Source organism: Osmerus mordax, chromosome 15 (assembly GCF_038355195.1).
Source record: "Osmerus mordax isolate fOsmMor3 chromosome 15, fOsmMor3.pri, whole genome shotgun sequence".
Classification (NCBI taxonomy): domain Eukaryota; kingdom Metazoa; phylum Chordata; class Actinopteri; order Osmeriformes; family Osmeridae; genus Osmerus; species Osmerus mordax.
The window spans coordinates 8133841-8144895 of NC_090064.1; the positions used below are offsets into that span (position 1 = coordinate 8133841).

The 11055-nt window shown below is 39.0% G+C and overlaps 2 protein-coding genes across 3 annotated transcripts; both read right to left on the bottom strand.

Moving 5' to 3' along the window:
- Positions 1-327: 327 nt before the first annotated feature.
- Positions 328-5462, bottom strand: LOC136957801 (patched domain-containing protein 3-like). The gene is made up of 4 exons (XM_067251993.1): positions 4776-5462; positions 4372-4499; positions 2506-2651; positions 328-2362 (listed from the first exon to the last, which is right to left on the bottom strand). Exons 1-4 carry the CDS (start codon positions 5457-5459, stop codon positions 618-620), a joined length of 2703 nt encoding a protein of 900 aa, XP_067108094.1. The 5' UTR covers positions 5460-5462; the 3' UTR covers positions 328-617.
- Positions 5463-5721: 259 nt separating this feature from the next.
- On the bottom strand, positions 5722-10428 carry LOC136957499 (retinol dehydrogenase 12-like). Of its 2 annotated transcripts, XM_067251460.1 has the most exons (7): positions 10334-10428; positions 9918-10033; positions 9437-9592; positions 9200-9304; positions 7282-7491; positions 6738-6930; positions 5722-6559 (listed from the first exon to the last, which is right to left on the bottom strand). In XM_067251460.1, the coding sequence occupies exons 1-7, from the start codon at positions 10345-10347 to the stop codon at positions 6457-6459; spliced, it is 897 nt and encodes a 298-aa protein (XP_067107561.1). In that variant the 5' UTR covers positions 10348-10428; the 3' UTR covers positions 5722-6456. The 2 variants fall into 2 exon arrangements, with proteins under 2 accessions (XP_067107561.1, XP_067107562.1); XM_067251461.1 differs by lacking the exon at positions 9918-10033 and having other exon boundaries at positions 10334-10421.
- Between the last annotated feature and the right edge of the window lie 627 nt (positions 10429-11055).

Below are 11055 nucleotides of genomic sequence, written 5' to 3' on the forward strand. Positions count from 1 at the left end.
TCCCTCCGTTATAGGCATAGATTTATAACACCAACTATTAGAAAGTAGTCAATATAAGGGATTGCATCTCATTGATGCTGAGTTAGGCAGTGTTTAAAGTCCTAAAGTCTGTCATTTAAAAACAAATAATCAAATCGTATAAGAAATTGATAGAAAATATGAAATTGTATTTTACCATTTGAACAGACCTGAATACATCCATCTAAAAATATTATATAAAACCATGAATATATACCATTCCAAACTGCATATTTGAGGATAAAGAAGCAAGAAATACATCGTTTTTTGTACATTTAATTGAGTCATCAGACAAGAATGGATAATAAACATAAAAAGTATACAGTACATGAAGCTTTTGCATAATTATTTATAAAAATAGCGTAGTACACTTAAATAATGAGTTCAAGTTGAAACTATTGCGTTAAATAGTTTAAAATATTGCCTCTAATACAAAGACAGACGACGGTTTTATCTTTTAAATCCAAAAACTAAATCCTTTTTTTGTCCAGCAGGGATTCTGCACATACCTTGTAATGTGTGTTAGTCATGATCAGTTGCACATGCCACATAATCTATCCCATGACTTATACAGCTACTGGAATTTACATTTTAAATGTTTATTTTATTTGTCTTATTGAACTGTTTCCCTCTTCAGTTTCTCCATCAGTTTCAGATGCGTTTTTCACTTTTTCATGAGTGGTATACTTTGGAACATTTAAATTAGGACTGGATCTACTGTTACTCCTCTGATTTGCATCCCTAACTGGTGGCTTGGATGCATCAAACTGATCAATGTCCTTCTTTTCATCACTGATTTGAATGCTACATTTTCCAAAGAAGCTTAGAAACACTGGTATAAAAGTCACACCATGTAAAGCCCCAAACAAAATGACCAAGAACATTATTTTAAAGAAGGTTCTGAAGATGTAGCTCTCAGATGCAGACAGAACCACTACTCCTAAAATAGTAGACAGAGCCCCCTGAATGATAGGATACCCCAACATAAAAACAGCCTCTATTAATTTCTCGTCAGCTGTGGGCTGTTTGCTTGTGACAAAGGCATAAGAAATGTGAGCAGAGAAGTCCACTGAGAACCCGATGCAGATGACAAGATTGATCATGGAGACAGAGTCTAGGTTAACATCCCATAAAGCCATGAAACCAGCAACTCCAACTATGACCGAAGCAATGGCAAAGGTCACCCATAGGGAACATATGGGACTGGGAATTAGCAGAAGAGAGATGACCAGCATAGCAACAGTGGCCACAACAATGTTTTGGATGGTGTTACTAACAATGACTGCATATTGATCAAAGAAAATGAAAGCAGGGTGGTAGACAACCAAGGCCTCAGGACAGGCTTCAGCTGTGTTTCTGAACTCATTCAGCATGTCCTTTTCATCAATGGCGGTCAGAATATCAACTGTCTGGACGAACATTCTGGAGGCATAAATATGCCCTTCAGCCACTGAAAAGTTCACATCCTGTCTAAAAGCTTGTGTGGCAGGTGAAAGATTGAAAAAATCAGTTAAATTATCAATGAAGATTTTTTTGTCATTAAGATCCAAACTTGTTGCATTTCCATATATCAGATATTGATTTAGCCAAGATATAGTCATATTTGTGGCGACCAATGGTCGATTATCAATGGTTAGATCCTCAAACTTGTGAAGACAATCATCAAGCCTGTTCCGGTAATTAGCGTCCCAGTATTGGAAGACTGGGTCTGTCACAACAACCATCACATTTGGGCCAAATTCTAAGAAGTAATTTTCCTCGTCATCATAATAGCTACCCACATATGAGTTATCAGTTGCTAATTGTTTCAGATCTATGCCCTCTTTCATTTGGAAGCAGCCATAAATGCTTGCAGCCAAATACCCAGCATAGAGGAGCATTACAAACCCCTTGGTCAACTTCTTTGTCAGAAATGGCCCATAATAGTTCTTGAAAAAGTTGTTGATTGGCATTGGTTCTTCCTTCCCTGAGTCTTTATCATAGTAGCCCCCTTCACTACATGTGTTGTACTTGGCAGAGCTGGGTTCTGGTACCTTCATGCAAGTCAGCCAGTGCCTGTTGCTTTCCTCTCTGCGTCCGTTCATTGCTAAGAACGCACCAAAGAAAGTGATGTTGTACAAGTAACAGAATACAACTGCAGTGCCAGTATACATACAGAAAGACTGCACAGAAGCAAAGGGAGTTAAGAGACCAATATAGAAAGCCAAGGCGTCGGTCAGTGTTGTGATGGTGATGGAAACTGCTGCATCTTTGTACGTCTCTGCCATACGGTCCTCTACTTTGTGGTTAACTTGAGACTTCTGCCAGCAAGAAATCATGATGAACATATCATCAACACCGATTCCTAAAGAAAAGAAAATACAGTATGCAAATTTTTCCAGCATGTAATCTACATACACCCTGTCTTTTAAGATTGTTGCATTGTAACAGAGTACAGGATCTCTCTTAACTCGTTTGGTGTGTCACAAGCACAGTCTGTAAACTTACCCAGAATCAAAAACGGAGCCGTTGCCACAGTCGTAGCGAAGGGCATCCCACAGTAGAGCAAAAATCCAAAACTGGACACCACTGCCAAGCCTGCTGAGAGGACACCGAAGGTGGCCACCCACACCTTATTCCTCACACAGTCCAACCTAGAAACAACACACTTCTCTTTAGCTAAGAGCAGGGGCGTTGTTAGACCCTTTTTACTGGGGCATGTGCCCCAGTATAAATCTGCTGTGCCCCAGCAAAATCTAAAGTTCGAGTTTTAACAATTTACTTTATTAGTCAGTGCATTCATTTACATTGATAATCCCTGAAAAATAAACTCAGAATCCCAATCAACGCTTGTAAAATCAAAGCAGTTTAACCGAAAACACAAACCTATGCACGCAGAATTCCATGTTAGCGAGCTTACCAAATAGCCACTGCAGCAAGCACACCGAGCCCAGGGGCCTCATGTATAAACATTGCGTACGCACAAAAGCTTGCGTACGCTGGTTTTCACGCACACGGTGTTATGTATAAAAATGTACTTGACGTGACAATGTGCAGGCCGTCACGGAAACTTTTGAGCAGACCCAAGAATGTGCGGGCCGTCCGTAAAGTCTTGTCTGGCTCTGTAACGTGGCGAATTCTAACTGAAAAGTGCCTAAACTCACCAAACATTACAAATTAAAGTTTCCACTACAGTTCCTGTCATACGTCTATGACGTTGACTATTCAAAAAACAAAAAAATAAAAGTTTAATCATTAATGTGGATGATCACATCAAAATGCCGAAACCCAAACGAGAAATGCTTTATACCGTTTAATCCGCCACCACTTCTACTACTAACTTCTGTTAAACTTGAGGGTGTCAAACGAATGACAAAATCACTCAGGAAATGTCACGCTAACCCTATAGCTGCCATGCTGTTACGATGCGCCACCACTCGTTTCTTAATTTCGAGTTTTACATCGGACCATTTCTTCTTAATTTCTGCCATGGTCCGGTTCGCCGAACCCACATTATTTACGGCCCTATAATAATAATTTTATTTGTGCACTTTATATGCACTTTATATTTAGCTACATTTTTATTTAAGCAAAGAAATGACCTCAGGAGTGCATTTATAGGCCATCTGCATATTCATTTATGGGAGGAGGCAAGGCGGGGTCAGTGGCTCGTTCAGGTGCGGTCAATCTCATGTTGATTGTGATTTATAAAGGAAAGGTGCGCAGGACCTGGCGTACGACCGGTTTTATGCATGTGAATATTTCTGTGCGTAGGTACTTTTCAGGTTTTGGCCGTACGCCATCTTCTGGTATGAAAGCTGCGCAATCTTTTATACATGAGGCCCCAGGTGTCGGACTTGGCACGCAAGTCAGAATTGAGGTAGGCTAAGAAAACATTACAAAACTAAAGAAAGTTTCTAAATGATCGGCCTACCGATCATCTTATTTTGACTAAAACATAAGAACAATATAACATGAAGCTCAAAAAAAAATCCAATTAATGCGAAAAAAAATTGTGTTCTCGCATTAACTATTGATGTCCCTGCCAAAGCTGATATCAAACTTGCGTCCGTGAACTGTTGTATAGTGGGTTAAGCAAGGTGAGTTTCTATAGCCGAGTAGTGCATTGTGCGCAGCACGCTTGGAAGAAAAAAAGGGATATGAATATGGGCCTGTGCCCCAGTAGAGCTTTATGTCCAACAACGCCCCTGGCTAAGAGGTCGTCCATCAATCAATACTGTAAATAGTAAGTAGAGCAGATAACAGCTCTTTAAAACTGCTTCAAGCTTTTGAATCTTCTATAATATTTTCATTATATAGATAAGTAAGAGTGATTATAAAGTGTATGTGAGGTAGAATGAAGACAGGACATACCTCATACATGACACGATAGAGAAAGTAATGGCGATGGTATACGTCACTGAGAACAAAGGGATGATGGAGTCTGTGCTCTTTTCAAATTCCTCTTCCCTTGATAGTGAAGTGAAATAAGAAACTGACATCTACAAGTCAAAGAGAGATAACACATTACTGGTTCATCCCACGCACTTTTTTAAAACAACTTCTCAGAACAAATTTGGAAAAGATTTCACTCGCCAACTTCAAAAGTTACAATTTGTGAGCTAGCCAGACTGGCAATATTCCAAGTCTATTTGAAAGAAACAAATATATGTTCAAAGTTCATATGAAAAACAGATTTTGTATTGTACGTTACTATTGCAGCGCTGTTTTATTTGAATGTACTGTTACTAAATTTGTACAATCTTAAAAGTTCTTACCTCGTTATCTTCAATCTTTGAAATGTTGTTGATGAACTCTGTCAGCCACATTGTATTTACAGTCTGGTTCACATCATTTAAGAAATAAAATAGCCTGATAGCTTTTGCACTCTCAATTAGCTCTGACCCTGGTTTAAGTTTCACACCACCAATCTCAGAGGCAGTGAAAATACTACCATTAAATGGGTACGTAATGGGTGTGCTCTCAGCGTCAGCAGTTTTAACAATGTCAAAAATTGAATTTGTCATACATTCTCCAGCAATCATAGCACAAATGTCATTGAAGCCAATTGTTGCTGCTTTAATATCCTTAACAAGTTGGTCCATTTCAACAATCTTTGCAAAAACGTTGTTTGAGAGCACATTTACTGTGTCACTCAAAATCAGAGAGGCAAAAGTCCCTTCAGTATACAGTCTCAAGCGAGAGAATTCGCTGTCATTAGTTGGGAAGTTAGTTTCGACAATGACTCTCTCGTCTTTAGCAAGTCCATTCACGGGTGTAAACTGCTCTTCAATTCCATTTGCCTCTCTGTCTTTGAGGAAGTAGAATCCTCCTCCGAGACCAGCTGAGACGAACAGAGGAATAATAAAAAACCACCAGTGATGCCTTCCAACAAAGTTGCCCAGTTTTCCAAAACCCTCTGATAAGGGCTTTTCAATGCAGTTTGTATTGCATTCGGGCATTTTCTTGTTAAAGTAACTTCTCTATAAGACATTAAGGTGTGGTTCGAAATGAACAACTTGCCTGCTCTGGCTTCCCTTCAGGTGTGATAGCAGCCCCTGTTATACAGTGTGCTATTACTGTCTGTGGCAACAAGATAAGCCTCCTGAGAAGTGCTCTCTACAGTAATAGTTGAACTATTAATATTATGTGGAATAATAAAATCTGCAACAGATGCAACAGTGAACAGTGATGTCACCGAACAGACAAATCACCCACAATACATTTATAAATAAATAAGAATACATTTATTGATGAAGGTTAAGAGCAATAACTCGCCAGGTCCCAAGCAAATGTATATTGTTATTACATACAGTATATATGTACTCGTCTACAGGAACAATAATCTTTGGTTTGTGAGAGTAAGCTGCTCAATGTTACACCTGTGGAAAATGTTCTGTACTCATTCCCAACCAACTACAGAACAAAGTTCAAAGCCTGGGATTAGGGTGCAAAAAATATAAGTTTTTCATTTGTATTTCATTTCTGCACAAAATATTATGCAAATATTTATAATAATTGCAATATTGTCATGAGTGGTGGTTTAGTACAACTCAATATAAAATACATATTTGCTTTGATGTAATAAATGATTATTGAATAATATATGGATTATACAATAAGTATAACCCCTTACATCATTTTGCCAGACCTGTCCAAAAAACACTAATTGCATCATTGATCCTCCCCAAGGAATGTATATACATACTTCAGACACATAGAAAATACAAGAAGCTACTTTCAGGCATGGCACTTCAGAATGAAACAACAATACATTAGTTAACACTGCGCAAAACAACTTGGATCATAATCTACCATAAAATCATATACGATTGCATGATGAGGATGGAATTCAAAAACTAATAAATGCTATAATTGTATGTGGAATCTCCACTTAGTCCTTTTGTGTAAACTTGAACCATATTTCAAAAGGTAGCAGTTGGATGACGTCGACAGACATCAATCCCAGGATATGGAGAGCATCTGACAGCTGAGATCCCACAGTTTCTGAGCCACGCTGTCGTCTGTGGCAGCCCTGGAGCAGGTGGCAGGTGCACAGTCACTGTGAGCAAACACAGACAACACACAACATGAGGCCTCACAGTATTCCAGTAACTACAGCATCAACAGGGCAAATGTATAGGCTCTACTAGACAAAATAATAAATACTGTTATTATTATATAAATATTATTATCTCCATGTTCTGAGCAACAAACAAACCAACCAAACCTGAGCTCACCTGTAATATCCACCACTCTTGGTCTCCAGTCCAGGGTCCACAGCGCAGTAGATGGTTGTCTGAGCTCCCTGGACTGAGTTCTTGGTGAATGGGCTGACCATCTTCATGACAGCCTGCTGTGCAGGGTTGAGGTGTCGCCACAGGTCAGTTTGGACCACTCCAGGGTGGAGGGAGTAGGCAGTCACACCGGTACCTAGGGGGGGAGGGAATGTTAAGCTCCATCATACAGTACTATACATTAATAAGTATTCATTCACTATGCCACTTGCCATTAGCCAACGTGGGGTACAAACTGCATGTAGTAAGTAAAGTAGAAAGTCAGTGATTAGAAGTTAACCGTTCTCACAGTGTTACAATGATTGGTGCTAAATAACAATCTCTATTTGACCAGACACTGTGCAACAACAACATCATATGTCAAGTACAACACTGTATAATTTTGCAGCTACACCACACAAAGCATTAATGTTTTAGGAGCTCAAGGGTAAATAGACTGCTGCAGTAGTCCTGGACATTAACCAAATGAAGGAGAGATAAAGATGACCTTCTAGCCTCTTGGCCAGTAGGTGAGTGAAGAGGATGTTGGCCAGTTTGCTCTGGCTGTAGGCCTTGTTCTTGTTGTAGCCCTTCTCACTGTTGATGTCGTCTAGGTTGATGGTGCCCAAGCTGTGGGCCATGGAAGACACGTTGATGATCCTGGATGGGGCTGATCTCTTGATCAGGTCAATCAGTAAGTACGTCAAGAGGAAGTGACCTAAAATGATGGTATGACAAGACCCTGTGAGGTGAATTAACTGACCGTGTATTTGTCTCCCTTCTTAATTTTATGTATTTATGTATTCCTTTCTTTTTTTTGATCCCCATTACCTTCCACAAAGTGTTTGCTAGTATTCCTGGGGTCCACACAAAAACACAAATAACAATGGGCCTCATTCACCAAATGTTCTTAAGAACAAAAATTCTGGCATTCACCAATGCTTTCTTATTTGGGAATTTGTTCTTAGGTAAGAACAGAATTTACACACACCCAAGAGCACTCTTGCACACAATTGAGAGCTGACATGTTTGCGCAAAATAAGTAGATATACCGTTTTCGTCCGTACTTATTTAAAACTGAATATTTCTCTCCTTTATAATTTTGCAACTAATCATTTTCATTATTTTACACATAATTATGTTTGTTTGAATACATTCACACTTCTGCTGATTTGTAAAGCACTTTGAATTGCCATTGTGTATGAATTGTGCTAGGCCTATATAAATAAACTAGCCTTGCTTTGCCTTCAATTGACATCAATTATGTTAACGGGAAACCTTGCCATCCAATAATAAGTGACCTATCACGGTATTTATAGGCCCAAAGTAGACCTATTCCGCACACTAGGACTACACCACACAATGACGTATTTATTGCTGCTGCAAAACTTTGCATATCGTGACCTGAGGGGACGCATCTGCTGTGACCATACCGATTCATTTGCAGAGAGTGACGAGTACCTGTTGGGACGCTTTAGGCTACCAAGAGCAGTCCTCATGGATATTTGTAACAGTCATCTGTCTTCTATGTTTTGAAATGTTTTTTTTGAACCAGATTTCAGATAAAACCATTTATTTTTCACTTCATTATTTCTGCGCCCTTCTCCAGATACAGCGTTCACTGCATGAGTAATTGCATTTCATGCATCGGTTTTATTTACTGCTTTGTATCCACCGCTGACGCTTATAAATATGATGTGTCGTTTGTCGCTAACTTCTTGCAGCTGTACCTCCACTTCAGAATTACAAAAGTTTTTCTATCTTTTGTAGAGGCCACATGCCCTTTTATCGGAATTAACGGGGCGTTTACCTATGCTAAATAGGAGCAACGGGGCACGAGCTTTCAATTTACGACATATTGGGATTAATCATTCTAAGACCACACCTGCGAACAATTCTGCTGTTTAGGAACACGTCATGAATCACACGTAGACTTTTCTTAGGAACTTTCTTAAGAACAAATGTAAAAATGTACTTAGGAAGATATTGGTGAATGAGGCCCAATCTACTTAACTCTAGTTATTCTGTGCCATTTTATCCTTGTTATAGAAACAGGACCAGGAAGTAAATTAACTTCCTGAAAATAGTTAATGGTGAATGGGTACATTATCACTGAGAGTAAAGATAAGACATGTCATGAATTGTGTTTAATGATTAAGGGCGGACTTCTTTCCTCAACCTTGAACAGGCCTTGCATTTCTGTAACTTACCTATGTTATGTATTATTTTATTAACAAACTCAAGTCCATTATTTTATTAACTTTGTACTCTGAAGTAATGCTTGAATTCGTACTTCCTCATTTTTTTCATTATCAATTTGGGTCGCTCAACATTTCAGATGGCATGATCAAGGTAAATCATCAACAGTGGCCTATAACACACATCCCTGGCAATGCCTTGCCCTGGTAATACATGCTTGTACACACCCATGTGGTTGACACCGATCTGCATCTCAAAGCCATCTGCTGTTTTCCCATAGGGACAAACCATTACTCCAGCATTGTTTATAAGGATGTTCAGTTTGCTTTCCTCTGCAGAAAGATCAGAGGAGAGTCCAGTATAAAAACAATGTGGTGTGCAATCATCTCCACTTAAACTTATGGTGTCTATGGAGGGGTCAGAAAATCCTAATGTACAGAAATGTCATGTGATTATGCTCCTACCCCTGTTGATGACCTCTGCAAACTCCTTGATCGACTTGGTGTCTGACAAATCAAGCTTTAGGATAACAACGTTTTTATTGCCGGAGCCTTCTACAACTTCTTTCAGTGCAGACTCTGCTTTCTCCATATCTCTGCAAGCCATGATGATTCTGGCTCCTGTTAAAAAGTCAAATAAAAAGGTATTCTTGAAATCTGAATCTAAACTGAATGTATGGTTCCACCTAGTGTCACTGGATGGTATAAACATAGACGTCCCGGACATTAACAGGTTTGTCATCATGGGGTAAATTTAAGCTGAGGACCAATAACTAACATGCTATACTATGATTAAATACAATTTTCCCAACATTTATTAAAGCAGAGAGAGCATAAAAAGAAACCTGCGAGGATAGGGCAATCTTGGAGGACATGTGAGAAAAGGAAAGACGGTGGATAAACACAATAAAACGCTTTATCTCGGTGTCGCAAAAGCATAGCCTACCTCTCTTTGCCAGATCCAGAGCTGTCTCTTTGCCGATGCCAGTATTGGCTCCAGTGATGACAACTGTTTTATCATCGAGTCGCGCATCTGAGGACCATGTCCTCCGAAAAATGTTTCTAATGAATTGAGTAAAATGATTTAATTTCCAATTGGTGGTCAATTTGCAGGAGTTAAGTAGACTATAAACAAGTGAGAAGTGATCTAGCTGGTTCTTTTAGCGAGAGAGACAATAATGTTATACAAAACAGACCTACAAGATCTACAAGTACAAGACGAAATATTGATATGACTTTACTTCCCTGAAATGAAAACCACCAGTTGTGCAATATTTCGTCTTGTACTTGTAGATCTTATAACAACTCCAGAATGATCTCATAGGATACTGACACACTTGTAAGGTGGTTGTTTTATCTCACCTCAAAGATTGCATTTCAGATGACAATAGCGTAAGATCCTCTTGTCTTGTAAATATATATATATATATATTTTGAAGGCACTTCCAAGGTGTGCCCAAAAATTGGGATCGCTGGGAGATTCAAAACACGGAAACGTATTTAAACGTAATTGCTACATAATAGGGTGTCATCAAGTCAATCATCGGATGTTGACCAATAGAACATTTGTTCGTCAATTTCGTTCCGCCTTCATACAGCCGTCGAGCTGCTCTCCAGTGCACTTTCCACACACAAGATGGCAGAAGCGTCCTTTTAATTGTGGATCATGCCAAGAGCTTGACGAGGTAGAAACCTGTTCAATGGGGATACTAATTGACCATAAGCAGTCATGATCTTTGCAATAGTAAGTATTAATGTTTTTAATGAGTTTGAATATGATTGATAAGAAGCATTCACATATTTAATCTTCATAATTCTTAATACAAACGTGTATTTCTTATATTTTAAGATCCCTGTCTATACTGACCAGATAGAACATTAATTGTTGGGGTGTCTCAAACATATTTGACCTAGGAGGCAGTCATCCACGTGAATCGGCAAGCCCTGCCAAAACTTAGACACTGTTGAAAGATATAAAGTTGGTAGGGTATTTGGGTGAAATTTCTTTAAGGCTTTGTCTAATTCTTTCTCTAGCAGGATATCCATTTTCAAAGGCCTATGCACCCATGACAAGTATCAATAGC